Genomic DNA, 19510 nt, shown 5'->3' with positions numbered 1-19510 from the left:
CCAAGAAAAGTCTCTCGCAGACTGTTTTTAAGGAAATGTAGCAAGCTGTTGAAAGTGCTTTGGTGTTCTGTTTTGTTCTCAGACAGTGAAGGCTGTTGTCTGTTGGCACTAGCATCAAACTTCTTGTGAAGATTTGAAACTTTTTATTTTTGCTATGAATTTTGTTATTGTTCTGATTATTTTTTTTTAGCAGTGTTTCAGGTGCTGTCTGAGGGTATTTGTTTTTCCATCTCTTTCTTAAAACCTGTTGCTGTATACCATCTCTTAAATCTATGTGCTCTCCTTAGTGAAGTACTCAAGATATGGCCTAATGCTCAGTGTGTTTTAGTCTAAAAGCTGAATGCCACTTGATTTGTTAACTGGGTGGGAAGATCAGGCCTGCAATCATTACTTCACTCATTCTACTCAGCATTTACTGACTGAAATATATGGATGCAAATAGGACAGATGATGTTTAAATAATTGCAGGTCTCTTGAGTGCATGTTTCATTCGTTCTGTCTTTCTTAGCCAATTATCACAACCAAAACTTCATTTTTGTTTTTTTTCTTGATTAGAATTAAGTTTGGAAATTACAGGATTTCTTGTGCTTCCATCTGAAAGTATGATAGCTGAACTTGATAATTTTTTTTGTGATTTTCCTGGCAGGAAGACAAAACGTGAATGACACTTAGTCTAACAACTTTTTTTTTCTAATTTTTGGAAATCGGCTATTTTAGTGGTACTTCAGTTTGACTATGAGTTTCTGATTTTTTTTTTTTTTTTTTTTTTAATTTTCCAGAGCTGAGTTCAGAAAACCTCAAAAATTGCTTCAAGATCATCAACGCCTACGTTTTCTTATCATCAACAGAGTTTTTACAGGTACATTGCCATTTTTTAAATGTCACCATAGACTTACTAGCATCAGACATATACCAACATTTATACATCTGTTCATTTGTGTATTTATAAGCATGCTATTTGGATTTATCTTTATGGCACATGGTGAACACCCAATAAAATCAGATTTCAGAAAGAATAGAATCACTGTGACTAATTAATTAGTTTCCTGCCTGAAAAGGTCCTTTGCAGAGTAGTAATTGTCACTCTGAGTTTAACAGATTAAAGTTATGATCATAAATTTTATCAAGAAATGAGCAAGAGGCATTATGTCATGTCTTCAATCCATGTCTGTAAGAAAATTTACTGAGATTGTTTCAAAATTTGTGTTAATATAAAACATATAATAACTCATTCATCTTCTAATTTCAGACATATGCTGTCGACTTGTGTCGATCGTTTTGTGAACTCTTAAAGGACATAACTACTGAAGGTCAAGTTCAAGCTTTGAAGGTAGAGTACAGAGAAGATGTTAAATACTTAAGTCTTCAGCTCCAAGCATCTGTATTCTTGCAAGACTTTTCTCAGAATTAAGTAATATTTTTGAATTTGATGAATATAGAACAGGTGGATGAAAACAGTTTATTTAATGTTTAATATTACTGGAGTTTTTTAAACTATATATAAAACGTGTATATTGGGAGCCAAGTACATATATATTAAAAAAAAAAAAAGACCCTACATGCATAATTTTTACCCAGAGAAGGATAGTGTGATCCCAAATACAGCACTGTAAAGAAATAAAAATAAATCATCCGATATGCAGTTCCTGTACCATCTTTGTAATGCTTTCTTTAAGTCATATGGTTCCAAGGTATTTTTCTTAATATAATTCTAAAGTAATTTGTGTCCACTTTATGGATGGATTTAGATTAAGAGTCCATGAAATCTTTCCCACTATATGTAGATCACTAAAGAAAGGAGGTTAGTGAGGACTTGTATTCCTATGAAAGTAGGTTTTTCTAGAGCATGGTAGCAGCGCATTTCAACAGCCATGTGATCAATCCTTGTATGGCAAATATTATGCTATCTTTACAAAACCTTGAGGACACTGGGGCCACAAAAAAGAACTGTGTTTGGATCCAAGTAACTTGATTGTGAATGTCACTGAATTTATGAAGTTTCAAAAAGGCCAATCTAGGTTGTTCAGTTCTGGTTGAATTGTAAAATAGAAAGGACTACCAAAGCATGACATTAAAGGTATTCATATTTATAATTAGAAAATAAAAAGGCAAAATTTAACTGACTGATTAGTTATAAAAGTTGTCAGAATCCACAAAAAAAAGTATTTACCATTACTTGGATCAAAATGAAACATTAAGAAGTGATTCAACCCTCAAAAAATTTCAAATTGTCCTTGTGTATTAGTAACCTAAATTCATTTAGAGTATTTCTAATCTTCATATGAAAAGGTAGATAATTGCCTAATTGCTGTATCTATTTCTTCTATACCCTGTAAGTCATTATTGACCCCTTTGGTTGTAGAAACAACATTTGGAGGAATGGGGAGCAAAACAATTTTTCATGCACCTGGAAAAATTAATGATTTTGCTTACATTCTATACTATTTTAAGCTCTGGTCTCTTCATCTCAAAGAGCTTCCAGGTAGAACTTGGCAAAGCTCAAATAGGAGCAAGTAGTGTTAACAAAGATTTGAAAAGATTCTGTACAAGGAGCAAATTGTTTAGCCAAAACTTTAGGCTCCTTAAGAGATGAGTTGGGGGAGAAGTTATGTTTCTCCCTCATTATAACAGTATGTTAAAGGTCAGAATTGAGAGAAAACATCTTTCAGAGAAAGACACTGGGACTATTAAATGAAACTAGTGTGAACAAGTTTCTAGAGGGAGAAAAACAAACAAAAAAACCCACCATTTTTATGTACACATAGATTCAGGACAGACTGGGCAAGAGGAGTCCCTGATGAAATCTCCCTGAACTGAAGGGAGTGAGGACTGAGATGAACAGTGTAGGGAAATACATTTGTATTGCCTGCTTCATACTCTTTTATATGTCTGTATATAGATGTATGGTCTCCATTCTGCACATGAGAGGATAGGTAGCAGCTCATAGTTCCTACATTCTCTTTGCTCTCCATCTTGATACATGGAAAGAGCCCAAACAACTGGGGGAAGGCCAAAAAAGAATAGAATAAAGTTACTTCACAACTCCTGGGAAAAGCGAGAGCTGAGAAGCAAAGGGTTAAGAATGTAAAAACTGGGGTGCCAGGTACTTAAAATATCTGTGATCTCTTACTGTTGGTTACCACATGCAAAGAGATGATAGCTCCTAATCAGTGGATCTCCAAAAAAAGCAATAGAACGTAAGTATGGAAATAAGCCTTAAACTGCTGAGACTCCTCCCTTCCAATGTGCTTCATCAAGCTGCTTTTCCGAGGCCTGGATTTGCCAGCTTTTAGCAAGCTGGGAGGTGGCTGAGGAGGATATACTTGGCTCGGTAGACCCTTGATTTGGTTTCACATTTTAGTTTCCGTCATTTCTGTATGAGGGTGAAAGCAGGTCACGTTTGCAGTGTACTTAAGCAGAATATACTTTCAGCAGTTTTGTATTTTGTTGGTGCTTAACAGTGAACTTCCTATCAGAGCTTTATAGTAAATGTGTTTTTAAAGTTTCAATTACATTTTTTTATGTGCACTTTTTGTCTAACTTATTTCTGTTCTTAAGGTTGTGGAAAATGTCCTAAAAGTAAATCCTGTTTTGGGTCCTCAAATGTTTCAGCCTCTTCTACCATCAGTATTCAGGGGGATTATAGATGGGGAGGTAAGAGTCGCTCTTTGTAACTTTCTTCGCTTTTCCTGTTGAACAGGGAAGTAGCTTCCTTTGTCCATTTCAGTTTTCCATGATTAAATTTCTCTTTTTTCTCTAGTTTTAAGTCCATCTGATTGATTTTTGACAGCTATTTTTGAAGTTTGTATGTGGTAAAGTAGTTGTAGAAAAATGGAAGAAGAGTACTCACCACCTGTTTTATGATTCAGTGTTTGTTTCAATAAAATGCCACAAGCTTTATTTTGCTTTTCCTTCATTATTAACACTAAAAAGGTACTATGATTCCACCAGCAGCATTTAGTCAGATTCTTTGTAGATGTTAAGGCATTTTGTGCTTTTTTAAAAAATGATATACTACTTTTTAAGTGTATTTGCCCCAGAGAAAAATAAGGCAGGAGGGAGATTGACTGGACTTTCTTTTTCTAATCAACATCACTAATACGTTAATTGTGTGGAAGAATGTGAGAAGGCTTTGTGAGATGGGAGCAGCTTTCAGATTTTGTTTACGTTGATGTCTTTCTTCTTTCTCTCTGCTTTCAACAAATTTGCACGTTGTGCAAAAGACAGTAAAATCCAGTATGCTTCAAACTTGCAGTGCAAATAGAAGAAAAAAGTTCTGCTGTCTGAAATTCTGTGCTACTAACTTTTGATCAAAAATTCCACTTTTTTGCTTTTAAATTGAAGATCTTCTCATATCAGTATTTGACTATTTTTAAATAATAATAATACTAAGCATTTTACTTCGTGCTGTGCAAAACACACAAAAAAGGGACTGTCTGAACAATCCTTTGTATAAACATTTTCAGGTAAATGTTGGCATTTTGTTTTTCAAGTAGGAAATTCTGCAAAATTGTTACTGCTTTGTTATTAAATGCTGGATTTATTTGTAGCTTCTTGTGAAATGAAAAATGACAACAAAAATAAACAAATGTTTATTACTCTATGCATTTTAGATTGCAACTATTTCAAAGTTGTTTTTAACAGATTCTTATAGGTTCTTTCAGAAATAAGTAAGTTCAGAAATTCAAGCCTTTCTTAATATTACTAAAATTGTAAACTATATTTTTAAATTGTGATCAGTTTGAAATGTGATCTTCTAACAATATAGTATGTTGCTCATTTTTAAGATGTGGGTTTTTTAGCATAAACTACCATCACCTTGCATGTTGTGGTAGCTATTTTGGAATAAGCAGATCCTGATTTGCTAGTTTTCATACTGTGTCAGAAAATTTTCTGGTAATGATTGCTCAATACTGTGTTTTCAGATAATTTCAAATTGTAATTTATAATTAAAATTAAATAAAGGATGTCTATGACTATTTTCCATAAATTTGTGTGCTGTATGCTGTAATTTTTTAAAATATTTAATTGAACTATATGTTCTTTGTTCTGGTTTATTTTTGTTTCAGAGATACCCAATGCTGATGTCTACTTATCTGGGGGTCATGGGTAGAGTTCTTCTACAAAATACAAGTTTTTTTTCATTACTTTTGAACCAGATGGCATGTGAATCAGGCCAGGAGGTAAGGATCTTGGTGTTTCAGCTGGATTGCATATGGAAGTCACATTCTTAAAACATGAAAGAACTTTTTCCTGTGCTTTCCATGTTTGTTCTTACCCAGTCCAAGCACATTCCCTTTCTCCTGCTTTGTTCCTTCTCCTGAACATCCTGTAACAAATTTTACGCTTTCACGCATTTTGCTTAAAACCTCTCATAAGAAATTTTAAGCAGTCTCTAAGTTTTCATCCTGCTGCATCACACAGTAGACCCAATAAGCTCTTTTAGTTTGCATGGTACTGTAGGGTGAGAATTTCGTTTTGTCCTATCTTCAAGGGTTTTACACCAGAAATAATGGTTGATTTGTCATCCTTCTGTGATAGTTCCTAGGAAAAGTTTGTTCAGCATGCTCAGTTTTCACTGGAGTTCCTTTCCCAAAGTGTTTTGCTATGTTTTGAAGAAAAATTTCCTAATTTTCTTACCCTAGGGTTTCAAACACTCGAAGTAAAGACTCTTTTTTAATTACTACCAGTGAAGTGTTTTTTTTTTTTTAAAAAAAAAAAAAAAAAAAGTGAAATTATGTGTTCTGAGATTGTAATATGAAAAAACTGAGTGATTCAGTGTTCTAAATCTATGTTCTGGTCTGGGAATTAATTTTAACTTTGAGATTACAATTGTAAGGGGGTTCAGTGCCTGTGAGCACTGTCATAAATAATTAATAGAAGAATTGGAAGCAAAACCAAGTACATCTGTTGGTGCAGCTTCTCTCAAGTATACATAACTATTTCTCATTGCAGTTGGACCAAATTCTTGGTAGCATGATTGAGATGTGGGTTGATCGGATGGATAACATCACTCAGCCAGAAAGAAGAAAACTTTCTGCTTTGGCACTGATTTCACTTCTGCCTTCTTTGAATAGGTGAGAGACTTTGAAATGCTATGAAAAGAATACTTTGAAGCTGCTTAAGATGGTTTGTAAGACCTTTCACAATTCAACAAATTCGTATTATAAGTAATTGTAATAATAATGAATTATATATATTTAATTATAGATATGTCCTTATTTGGGCTAAAGAAGCTTAAAATACAGAATTTTCAAGCTACATACCTTCTATAGAGCTTCATAGCAATATACCTATAAACTTACTTCTGTTTCTTTGAATGTGTCATTTAGCAAAAGTGAGGAAACAGCACTGTATCTTATTGAACATTCTCATGTTAATATTTGACTAGCTACTTCTGTCATTTGTGGTTGTTTTAGTTGGCTGATTTGTCTTTTGGTGTCCTTTCCAGGGAACAATATTTGTTCAGTCCTGCTTCAAGTTGAGGGCACATCTTAGTATTCATCCTGTTTTTCCACTTTATGACGCTGAGTGGAAGAGTTGCTGTGAAAAGCTAATAGAGCTTTTGCACTGTATAGCTGGTAGCTGATACTGTTGCCCTTTGACTTGATCATCAGTGGGTAAAAGCATATAGAATTTCTTCAATGAAAATTCTGAATAGTGTTGCTCTGACTATACCAACACTAATGGGATTCCTGTGTAATTCTTGTTTAGATAAGAGTTCTGTTTGTGATTATTTTCAGATAATTCTTGTCTGCTTTAGAAGTCAGAAATAGAATATTGTGTGAGTTTGTTTAGTCTGACAAATTCCCTAAAAATATGAAGTATTTTCCAATGATAACTTAGGTGTTGCTTACAAATCCTGAAGATGTACTAATATTTGTAAAGCTATAGAATATTTAGTCAGTACCTAAAAATCGAGGAACTTTTATGTGTGTAACTTAGAGATTTGTTTCACTGCTTTCAGTGTGCACATGGAACTTTCATTTTTCCCCCAGATCACCAAGATAGACATCTAGCCAAAAGAACCAAGCAGCTGCTTTCAGAAAGCTCTTTTGTTTTTCAGTAAATGTAAATATTATCACATATTTGAAACATTCTTTATAAGATGTTAGCTAAAATTTAATTTGTTGAAATACACACAATCTTTCAATGAAGCACTTTTCATAGAGAGGAAGGAAAAAAGAATTTGTTTGGATAATGTTATTTTGAACTACCTTAAGCTGATCTGAATTTCCTGCTGCAAGAGCCAATTATTTCTGGCAGTTTTCAACACAATAAAACCTCTGCAAATGGCAGTTTTATTTTTCTGGTATTCAAATTACTTAAGAATGCTTATTCTCCAGTAGAAGCAGCTTCTTTTTACATATTTCTGCAGAGGCTACAAGAATTTTACCAGACAAATAATAGGCTGCCAGAGCCAAACAGAAATTCAGACAAAGTATGTGAAATTGATTTTGTCAAGTGCTTGTTCTTTCTACTGAACAATGTGAGTCACTGTTCTGGGCATTTCACAGAAGTTACATTACATATGCTTGCTGCATCTCACATATGACACTTCTGTTAAAATAAAATTTTGCAAAATTTTATTCTTTTGCAAGCCAGTTTGCACTGCTTAAGCAAAAATATATTAAACTACAGTATTTAATCAGGATGTTCAACCTTCTCAGGAGATTATTATTTTTTCCTTTAGAAATACCTTATTAACTGGCTTCCTAAATAGGTATTTCTTCATATATCCCAAGCAAGTACAAGATTTCTCGACTGCAGAAGTGGAACAGGTTTTGTGTCCTGAGGATGACAACAAGGCTGGCTGGTATTGTACCTCTAAGCTGTGTAGTGTTCATTCATTGTATTTAGGTTGTTTTCTAGTTAGTGGTCAAGTTCACAAATGTATGTATATGGACAGACTTGTGACTTTCTGCATTTTTGATGAAGTGAAAGCTTCCTTTGCTATTCAATTGAAATAAGTATGGCAAAAATCAATTCCTTTTTTAAGTATGTTGCTCCCTTAACAATAGAACATAGAATGAAGGATTTAAAACAGTGGATATGATAGGAAATAGCTGCAGCGCAGTTGCAATTCACAGTGGTTCTTAGGCCTATTAGTTGGCTTAAGCAGGTTATAAAGTGACAGTTTATTATCTAAACTGTAAGTTTCTTATGTAGGCAGTGTCATTCAGTTGTAAGCAATGACCCCTTTCACATTATCATGTATGTGTATAGTCCATCAGTCCAGCATCCTGTTTATCTTCCTGCTCACAGCTGCACATTGCAGTACGTTTTAGGAGTTCATATTTAAAAAAAAAAAAAAAAAAAAAAGAAGAAAGAACTTGTGATGTGTTTCTTTCCTGAGTTCTGTGTTGCAGCACCTTTTCACTTAGCAGTAATCTCTTAGTTTTACATGTTTTTTTTTTTGTATAAACCAAATGCTACCTAATTATTTGCTTTTGCTGTCTGAATCTGTCCAGTCAAATTATTAGAATCTTTTAAGCCATTCCCCATGTTCATTTTTGTAGCTTTTTTTTTTTTTAAAGATTTTTTGTCTGATTTGAATAACTATAGTGTCTAGCAACAAGATTTAGGCAGTAGTGTTTTACTTAAAGAGTAATGTTCTCTCTGTGTGTGATATCTGAGGGGGAAATATATGCAGGCAAACAATAGCTCAAACATTGATGCGTACTTTTTATTTCAAAAAGCACAGAAAGACTGATGGGGGAGAATCCTGTCACAGCTAGGATGTGAGAAGCTGCAGCAACCAGTAGTCCAGAGGATGAGTACGTTCTCAAATGCCATTAATTCTTGCTCAGACTTGGTTGAATTCTGGTTGTCTGAAATCTTGTTTGTTTGTTATCCCAGAGCTTCAGGAGTGTTCATTTAATAGTGCACATGTAACTGAGTTAGATTAGATACGTCCTTGGTCCCTAAAACACTGTCTACTGAACATGGTTGGGAGTAGTGATGTAAATTACCACTGTGGCAGGGGCTACATTTTAAGATAAATTTCTTAAGCGTTCTATTTCTGAAGTTTAAAGTGGCATAAATTGTCCCTCTTCTTACACCTATAACCCAGTGGGTATAATCAATATGCGCACTTTGTTTTTGTCCCTTTGTGTAGCATCAGCATTGCAAAGGTCCCTCTGAAAGTAATGCTTTGTATTTATTTCTATGCTAACTACAACAGATGTTAAAAGCACAGTAACTCTATTTGATAGAACAAATAGTCAGCTACAAAACACTATTTTTCAGCATGGTCACCACCATTAGCTGTGCAGTTTTGGAGCAGTGAACGAGAGCTTTCATGCTGCATTTGTAAAAGTCACACCAGCGGAGGTGACCCACTATTTCACAGCTGCTGTGATGACGTCATTCTTAGGGAAATGTTGCCCGAGCAAATGAAAGTCAGAAGGCACCAAATTTGGACTATACAGTGAATGTGCTAGGACAGTCCAGCCAAGATTGGTAACGTGCTGTGTTGTCTTCAGACTGGTATGAGGCCTGTTATTATTGTGTTGCCTTCTCTTGCCTGACTCTGGAAATTTGAGCCTTCAACTTAGTCAGCATTGAGATGCTGCAGTCAAAGTTGTTGATTAGTCTGGGTTCCAAGAAATCCAGAGTGATCTTTCTATCCCAGAAGTTAGTGCATGTCACTTTGCCCACTGAGGGCTATGCCTTGAACATTTTCTTTGATAGGGAATTCACGTGTTGCCATTCTGTGGACTCACTTTGCATAGAGGTGATACCTCATTTTATCTCCAGTAATGATGCAATCCTGGAAACTGTTACCCTCAGCTTTGCATTAGATAAGTAGGTCTTGACAAACTTGCATATAATGTTCTTTCTCCTGCTACATGAACATTCATGGGACCCAACTGCCACAAACTTTGATACTCCAACATTGCCACCGTTGTTTCTATCGCATTGAAACTGATGCTAAGCACCACACACAGTTCCCTGGTCATGATCTGCTGATTAGCATCGTTCAGCTGATTGAGACAGTCCTCATTTGGTCGCATTACAGCTGTGCCTGGCATCCAGGACATGACTCATCTTTCATGTCGCTGTTGCCAGTGCTGAAACACACCATCCACTGTTTCCCTGTGCTCATATCCATTGTTTGGTCTCCATCAGTATTAAGCAAGTGTTGCTGAATGTCAGTGGGTGATACCTTTTTCCACATGGAGGAATTCAGTTCCACACCCTTGATTCATACTTACTTCCATGTCAGATGCCATTCAGTCAGAGTGCCCCTCTGTTGCTATTTGTCACACAGTAGCAATATGTGACTGGATATTGATGAGAAGGTTCAGCCTCTACTGCCATGCTGCCAACATCTACCTCTGACTTTGTGAGGCAAAATAATAAAATAGGAGGCATCACTTTCAGAGCAGGTCTCTTACAACATTTTGGAACATTGTGATTCCAAATAGTTTATAATCTATTTTGCAAAAGAGGTTGTTTTAATTCTTCTAGTTACTACCTGAATATCTTGATAGAACCCAACTGACTGGAAGGTATTAGAAAGCAAATGGGATGGTTTAGCTTGTATTAGGAAACATAAGCAGCAGACCGGAAAGATAGGGTAGCAGTGATCAGGTTTGCTTGGTGAGTTCCCTAGCTGTAGTCATGGGTTGCATTTGTTGCACAATGTTGAAAGATAAGCAGTGCTCTTTTGCTGGTGTCATTAATGCCATGCTTTTTGTTCACGAAAAGAGGATTACCACCACTGCTTTTACTGAAAGCTATTGAAATCTAGGTCATAATTTTACATCTGTTTTTCAGTCTAGTTTGAATTGTTAGGAATTCTTGCAAAGTTAATTCAAGTCTCCTAAATAAGGCTTCTTCAGTGTCTGCTACTTGTCCAACAACAGCATTTTTCATTACATCCTAGGCATTTGCAAGATCTCTCTGGTCTCAGAGCAATGCTGGATTAGAAAAGAATTCTCATTACAGTATTAGACTGTCTGTTGAAAAGAGGTTGTTGTGGGTTGTGCTGATAGCTGTAATGCTGTTTACACTGACAATATCCTTGTTCCTATCTGGGATTTGTAGTCCAAACTGGATTTCTAAGGTATCCCAGCTCTACTCGCTCTGCTTTCATTAGAAAAGGGAAAGCAAAAGAAATGTGATGCAACATACTATTCTATTGCCAGCTCTTCTTGGCAATTTTAGACCGTATCATGGCATTGTGATCTTTTTTCTTGTTTCATAAGGTTATAAAGCCTTGAAGGTTTCTATTGGCTTCTGATGTCTGTGTCCTTCAACTGATTTCTATTGAAAAGTCTGATCAGTGAAAGGCTGTGATTTTTATTTAAGGATAAAAAAGGAGTTAGCAATGAATGAAACTTCAAGACGTGATTTCTTTCTTCTCTTGTTGGCCTATAAAATTTCATCATAGTGGAGGGTAAGCCATAACAGAAGGTCAGTGAATTCTTTAAGATAGAAAATGCATTGTGATATACATGAAGAGGTGGCCATATAAAATGGACTCGTTTTCTGCATAAGTTTTCCAAATCTGGATATTGAGATTCATAACCCATTATTTGATAATATTGATTCCTGGTGGGTACTTCCAAATGGAGAGTAGTTTGTTGATTTCTATTGCCAATTGTTTTGATTACTCTGTCAATTTAGGCTGTAGTAGCCTGTTAATACGTATGAATTTCTTGTTAAAAATTTTTGTGATACTGTAAGATGGGGGTAAGATGTGTTGGTTGCAGATGATACTGTTAATGGTGGTTAATGGAAAAGAAAACGAACAAATGGTTAAGTCAAAATACTAAAGACTTCAAAGGCAGTGACTCAAAGATTGACGTGAGAAGGTAGTAGTTTCTTAATAAGCTTCTTCCAGTGATGTATTGTTTCTTAGGATTATTCTTTTAAGAATTTGCCTGTCCATTTATTCTGCTCTTAATTTCTTTGTGCTGTGAATTCTCAGAAGAGCCTTCCAAAACAGTTGACTAATTTTAATGATCGTTCTCACTGGACTTACCATGTAGAGTAAGTAATATAGATCCAACATAAAGGCAACTTTTGATATATTGAGCTTTTGAATTTCTTATATTTTTTCTTTGTCATTTTTGGCACTTGAGTAGTTTGAATAGTATGCCAGTCTTCATACTTCTGTTGATTCAAATGTGTTTATCTGGCTGTTGCAAGGAAAAGGTTAAAAGTCGAAGACATTTTTCAGGTTTGCTCCGCTCGTATCTAATCTTCATGTAAATGAATGTCTGCATTTTCTTGCTGTGTATCAAATCTAATATGTCACCCAGTATGATTTCTGGCAGTTATAATTGACGGTCTGTGAGTACAGGTACTTAGAGTGTGCAATTATAAATCTTCATTAGGTTATTACAGAAGCTGATTTTTCTTTGTCATTCATTAAAGTTACTTTGTTAAAAAAACTTTCATGAAGCTGTCGATACGGAATTTAGGAAATGGCAAGAACATGCCTATTATGATATACTCCTTCAGAGCTGTTTTATATTCCTTTGTAAAGTCAAAATTTGTTACTTACCTGTTTATATCATTCCAATGAAGAAAGATGGGCCTACTTTTGAAGCTAATGCTCTGTCTTCCACTCGCTTTATTTATCAAGTCAGATGTGTGCTCACTGATATGTAATCACCTCTCTGTACCTGCTAGCCGTGCTGCCAATGGCCCCCCAGATCTCATTGGTCTTCTTGGCACACTGCTGGCTCATAGCCAACCTGTTGTCCACCAGGACACTGAGGTTCTAATGTGCAGAGCACTTCTTCAACAGGTCATCCCTTCACCTGTTCTGATGCGCATGTGGTTATTCCTCCCCAGCTGTAGGACTCTCCTTGTCCTTCAGCAAGGACAAGGGGAAATGATTTTAAACTGAGGCAGGGACGCTTTAAGTTAGATATTAGGAGGAAGTTTTTCACACAGAGGGTGGTGATGCACTGGAACAGGTTGCCCAAGGAGGTTGTGGATGCCCCATCTCTGGAGGCATTCAAGGCCAGGCTGGATGTGGCTCTGGGCAGCCTGGTCTGGTGGTTGGTGACCCTGCACATAGCAGGGGGGTTGAAACTAAATGATCTTTGTGGTCCTTTTCATCCCAGGCCATTCTATGATTCTGTGACCCTAAGTTGCCCTTGTTGAGCCACATCAGGTTCCTGAAAGTTAGTTACAGTGTTTGAAATTCTGGAATTATTTAATGCATGTTTTTTATATCTTTGATGTTTAATTGCATCTGTATTTATAATTCTTATCTGGTTTGAACAGTGTACTAAATATTGCAATATGAATAGTGGAGGCTAAAGCCACACATGCAGTTTTTTCAGCATATCACATCCATCTCATTGATGGCTAGTCTTTTATATGTTACTATTTTATTCACAGGCTTATTCTTTGGATACTTTGTCTTTTCTTCTTGATTGGCATAACTAATGTTTTTTATTGCTTTAATAACCCTTTACTGCAAGGTGAGAAATTTACTTTCCAAGTGAACTTACAGTTTCATAAGTTTCATGTCATTTTTCTAGATTTTAAATGGAAGTAAAATTTATGAAAGGGTGACATACATATTTTCTTATCCTCAATGGGGAAAATAATTCTGTAGTTTTCTCCTTTTTTCTCAGCATGTTGCAAGTCCTCTTTGATTCTGTCTTCTTATTTAATAGTAAAAATGCCAAGGATAAAAAGGAAATTAAATTACAAAGATTGCTTCTAACCTTTTTGTGGTACATGTTTGCATGTATAAATGTTTTGTATTGTGAGTGTATTAAGCAGAAATGCTTCTGCTGAGCGATTAGTTTGTGTTGCAGCTTCTGTATCTCCCCTTCATAACAGTTACAGTTGCTATTACATGAGAGTCCAACAGTGCTCAGTAGAAAACAGGAATTTCGAGTTATTGAAGCAGCAAATAAAGATTTCCTCCCCCCAGCTGCTCACTTTCACCGGTTAGGCAGCAATGCTTGAAGGAATTTCTCCCATATTGGATATTTCCCTTATCATCACAGAGGCTGTACATAGGTATTTCATTATTCAGTGTTCTGAGGATAATATGCCTGTCTATGTTACTTTACATAATTGACTATGTAAAGCATATTAAAAGAAAAGTCAAATTTGAAAATGAATAGATAATTCCAAAGAACAGTGTTTTGCTGTTGATTTAATGGTCTCAGAGTAAAGAACTAAATGCTCTGCAAATTATGAGTTTTGTTTGATACAGGCTATGCCTAAATTGGACCACTGACCAGTCTTACTTGTTCTACTGATTTTGGTCTTTATTACATATTTTAAAGGAAATTAAAACTGTTAGAATTAAAGATCAATAAATGGTTGTTTTTTTAAACTTTACTCTCCCTGTCAACTCTAGGGACTTTTGGCCAGCTATAGTTGAAAAACAGAGGAGAATTTTGGTTGACATTGTTTTGTATTTTACATTTCAAACATTTTTTAAAAATGCTACTGTTTATGGCTAGAATATATATTTTTTTAAAGCTTTAGAAATGTAAGTTTCTTTTCACAGAGTTTCAAAGACTTCTGCTTCTAAAATTTGTCTTGTCCATCCATTCTGCTTCACTTGCTTGTGTCTTCCTGCATTTAGGCTTGGGTTATACTTTTGTATAACCCAAGTTATGCTTTTGGGTTATGCTTTTGTAGACATGGATGTTGAATGATACTTTGCCCCTTATGTGAACTTATGCTTTTATACTACTGTAGTGTCTCTTGTTTGACTATGGCTATTAATGTACTTTGGCATCACCATTTTGCCAAACTAATTGTCTCATGTCAGTACAAATTGTTCTTGGGTTTGTTTTTTTGTTTTTTTTTTGTTTTTTTGTTTTTTAGTTGCAGTGCTACTTTTAGGCTTAATCTCTAATTTTACATCTATTTTCATTATTTCCCCCTTTCTTCTTTAGATTATGTCACTGAACTTTGTTAGTACTCACTCCTGTGACAGATAAGCTGAGGATATAATGTCTGGTCCATAAGTAAAGGGACTATTCACAGTATACATGTGAAACCTGCATCTGCACAAGAGACACTGAAGGAAACTGAAGCCCATGAACCTAGGCTGTGGCTTTTATAGTATACATTCAGCTGTGGAGACAGGTTAGCTTAAAAAAGATGGCCTAAAATGAAACTTAGCTATGTGCCTGGATCAAGTCTGAGGTGCAGCTTAGAAATATATTCTAAATACATAATATGCATGTGTGTAAATATATATTTAAATTCTGTATGTAATTTAAATGTTCCACACAGTGGCATATCACGAAATTCTCACATCCAAGGTTTTTGAGGCTCCCTGGCTTGGCTGAGGGGGTTTGCCTGGCTGGCATGGCTGAGTGATTCTCTAGGCCTTTCCTTCCAAACATCAAGGTTCTCCATTTTGCAATACTGCACTTACACAAAGAACAGTTTTGTTTTGCAGGCAGGTGGAACAGTACAAATTGCTGTTTATTTAATAAAATATTTTCTGTCTGGAAAATACAAGAGTTTACCAATAACACGGCAGTACTGTTATGAATGGATATGCTCTATTGTAATATCTAACTATCTTGACAAATCTTTTTAGAGCTCTCCTACTTAAAAAAAGTTTTTTTTTTTTCTCAAAGGCAGCAGTTGAAGATTAAGATAATTCTTGGTTTTCTAGAAACCGCTAGTTGAGATTTCCTTTCCAACAGTACTTCTGAAGCACAGATAAAATGGCTTCCTGCCTGACAGTTTCCTGTATCCATGGCAACCTCACTTTAACTACTTCTTACTTAATTTCCTGAATGAACAGTTGCAAATCCAGGGGCAAAATGTGAGAGCTGTCTGTGATACACAGCAGTATCACTTTTCCAAGTGTTTCGCAGATGGGTATTGTCAGCTGGTAACAGTCTAACAAACTGCAAAACAATGAAAGAACAGAAATAATGAGCTTCAGATTTGGGGTAAGGAGTTGTTTCTGCTTATTTTGAATGTAATTCAACTTTGTAAAAGGCAAAATTCAAGCTTTAAATGAAAGGAAACTTGTTGGCACTCCTACTTGAAAGCTATTGAAAAAGCTCTGTGTTATTTTTAACTACTTAAAATAGTTAATATATGGTATTGTGAATTTACTAGAAGTCATTATTTTGGCAGCTTTTATTCTATAACCAATTCAGCATTTTCCAGCTATTTTGGCTGTCTCATAGAATCTTACGATCATATCGTAGAATCAGCTGCTATTTTGGCAGTGATTTGTTTCACTTTTCTTTTATGTTGATTTTTTTTTTTTTCCATATAGTTCAAACTCATGATAAACTTAAGTTTTACTTTGAAATTGCTTATTTGGCCTCATAGGATAATATATGTAAAATAGCAATCTTGAAAGCAAAACTTGTGTTTGTGTTTTTTGTTTTTTTTGTTTTTTTTTTTTTTAAAGAATCCTACAATTTCAAATGAATAATGTTCATAAACTTTTTTTTATCTCTACTAGCAAAGTCAGAAATGAGGGAGAAGGCCAAAGACAGGGATATGTGTGGACTACAAAGTTTTTCACCCTGCACAAGAGCATTCCTGCATCTCCTTAGTGGCTTTCTTTTGTTGCTGCTCCAGAAGGAGGTTCTTGGCTGTCCAACTCTTTGCCAGCTCTGCACAGGGAGGCAAGTTACCTGTCGTAACTTGGGTCTTTCAAGCATCCCTCGGAACTTCCCTAAAACTACAATTCTTGTATACTTCAGTGGGAATAATATATCTAATGTCATTCCAAATGAATTAACAGGTCTTCAGAAACTTGCTGCACTTTACATGGATAATTCCAGTATTTCATATGTACACCCAAAAGCTTTTGTGGATCTTCCTAAACTTTGCTACTTGCATCTAAATAACAATAATATTAAACGCCTGGATCCAGGAACTTTTGAAGGTCTTTCCAATCTTCATTATTTATACCTTCAGAATAATCAAATAGCTTTTGTTTCCCGAGGATTATTTAGTGATCTTCTTTCTGTTAGATATTTAACACTTCAAAGAAATCGTCTCAGTGTCCTTGGAAGTGGAACTTTCTTGGGAATGAGAAATCTTCAAACACTTAACCTAGCCAATAATAAGATTTCACGGATATCAGATGCAGCGTTTTGTCATCTTGAAAACCTTGTATACTTGTTCCTTGAAGGTAACAACTTAACACTTGTGCCATCAAATGCCATTGGAATGCTCAGAAATCTTGAAAGACTTTCTTTATCTCACAATCCTATTAGATCAATACAGCGTTTTGCATTTAAAGGACTTAACAAGCTTAGATATCTGTCTTTAAAAAGTGTAAAGCTAAAACATGTTGCTGTAAACGGATTTTTTGGATTAAGCGACCTTAGTCAGTTAATCTTAAGTTATAACGATTTAGAAAATATAAATTCCAGCACTTTTACTTCTTTGAATAGTTTAAAGTATCTGCAGTTGGACCGAAATAAAATAACAAGTATTGGTGACAGTGTCTTTGAGAAAATGGGGCAGTCACTTAAAATTCTCAATTTAGCTTTTAATAGTATTACAGAATTGCAACCTAAAGTGCTTAAACCCTTAGTGTCTTTAACTCATCTACACATAAATTATAATCCTTGGAACTGTAGTTGCAAAATGCTTGGGTTACTTAAGTGGCTGGCATCATCTCGCATTTCTGTTAAAATTCTTTGTCGGAATCCCCTCAGCATGCGTGGCAGACCTTTGCATTACATCAAGTGGACTCTGTTTGCAAACTGCAGTAGGCTCACTGCCAGCCCAGAAGCAGCCTGGAATCTGGAATCCGCAGATACCCATCACAGCCCTACCACTTTGCTGATGGCATGGCATAAGGGAAACAGTCGCATTCCATTTGAGCAGTTTATTAAAGCTGATACGAAATATATTGCTCTCTGGGAAGGAACTGCAGTTACATCTGCTAGCCCTTTGCCTTATGGAGAAAACACTGCTCCTGAAACTCCTTCACAGGCACCTACAATACTATCAGTTTTACCAGTACAAATACCAGCACAGATTATACCTGTTACCAGAACCATAGAAGTACAAAGTTTGTTTCCAACAGATGCTGCTCCTGTATCGTTACAGACATCTGTACTTTGTACACAACAGGTTGAAAAGCTCAATCAGGCCTTTGATGTTTTGCTAGCCTTTTTTGTTCTGGCTTGTGCTGTGATCTTGTTCCTAACCTACAAAATCATTCACTTTAGACAGAAACTAAAAGTGCTGGAAAACTCAGGGGAGAAGCGAATAGAATATTATGGTTTTTATCAACCTGGCAGATACAACATAAATGACGCAGTGCAGTCTCTAACTGAAAATTCAGCAGGAGATTCAGAATTGGACCAAATTAGGCTGCTCAAGCGAACAGCATCTGAAAGTCAGGCACAGGTCATATTGTTTGAACATTCATCACTGTAATTTACTTCCGTTGATTTGATGTCAATTTTACTCCAATCTGAAATGTTGGGAAGTCAAGAATTTGATTTTTTCCAAAAAAATGAGCTGATTGATAGAATTGTGGAAAATAGTGTAATTTGGGTTTATTTGCTTTCTCAGTGTTCTGAAGTTCATTGATTTTTATTAAATGTCATTTATACCTGATATGGATTACCTATGTTCCTGATGTAGGATTCTTTCATCTGTAGTGCAAGTATGTGTTCACTAGAGAGAATGTTCATATTATTTATTTTGCAGTACTTATGGGTATTAAGTTTCTATAGTAGTTACATAACTAACTTGAAATTAAAGGCAACTAGATCATAAAACCAAGAAACCTGGGGAATGAAAAGAGCAGTGCTTAATGTATTTATTGCATACATGGTTTCCTGTACTCAGTCTGTATAACAAATATATTAAAATATGATTTTTAATAGTCTGTATTTGTATCATTTTGTGGTCATAACTTATTAGGAGTTAATATGGAAGCTAAATATTGGATTCAAAAATTGATAACATTTGTAATGTCTCTGAAATGGTTAATTATTGTCTGTAAAAAGATGATGTCATCTACATAGTGAAGTTTGAGGGAGTCTTTTGCTAGATGAGGTGTATAAACTGAAGAAATCTATTGAGAATACTTAAGTATTTGTGTATGAAATTTGTATTGAAATGTTAGGTCAAAATATGTTTTCTAAGTGAAGACTACATTCTAGGATTGTGCTTGAAATGATGAGTATTATGCAAACCATGTAGTTTGCATTTGTTTAAACTTCTACATTTTTATTTAGAATATTGATGTGTGGGATGCTTTAGGGTTTCTGGCTCCAGCCTGACTTCTGCTAGCATAACTAATGTGCATGGCCATGTTGTTGCACTCCTTATCACCCCATTTGTTTGTTTCCAGTGCATTTCCAGGAATGACAAGATATTTTCTGCTGGCAGTACAAATGTAGACCTTGCCTGTACAATTACAGGTGTGAATGTGGAAGTCTACACTGTGTTCCTCTGTTGTTGCTTGCTACATCTTTCTACTGGATGTAACAAAATCTGAGTTTTGTTGAGATTTACTTTCATTGTATTGTAATGCTGTAGTTTACTCTAATTTAATGTATAG

At 35.4% G+C, this 19510-nt stretch overlaps 2 protein-coding genes across 2 annotated transcripts in view; both read left to right on the top strand.

Moving 5' to 3' along the window:
• IPO11 (importin 11) overlaps positions 1-19510 on the top strand; it is a gene marked incomplete at both ends in the record, with an annotated part of 65439 nt that overhangs the window by 33376 nt on the left and 12553 nt on the right. The window contains 5 exons of the mRNA XM_079548730.1: positions 780-859; positions 1250-1330; positions 3559-3654; positions 5070-5183; positions 5956-6077. Of these exons, the coding sequence (XP_079404856.1) occupies positions 780-859; positions 1250-1330; positions 3559-3654; positions 5070-5183; positions 5956-6077 (493 nt within the window). The remainder of the gene's footprint in view (positions 1-779; positions 860-1249; positions 1331-3558; positions 3655-5069; positions 5184-5955; positions 6078-19510) is intronic.
• Positions 16447-18375, top strand: LRRC70 (leucine rich repeat containing 70; the record flags this gene model as incomplete). The annotated part of the gene is made up of 1 exon (XM_079548749.1): positions 16447-18375. The coding sequence occupies one exon, from the start codon at positions 16447-16449 to the stop codon at positions 18373-18375; it is 1929 nt and encodes a 642-aa protein (XP_079404875.1).

The sequence above is a fragment of the Tetrao urogallus genome (genome assembly GCF_951394365.1).
Source record: "Tetrao urogallus genome assembly, chromosome: Z".
NCBI classification, from domain to species: Eukaryota; Metazoa; Chordata; class Aves; order Galliformes; family Phasianidae; genus Tetrao; species Tetrao urogallus.
This window is presented reverse-complemented; position numbering and strand designations above follow the sequence as displayed.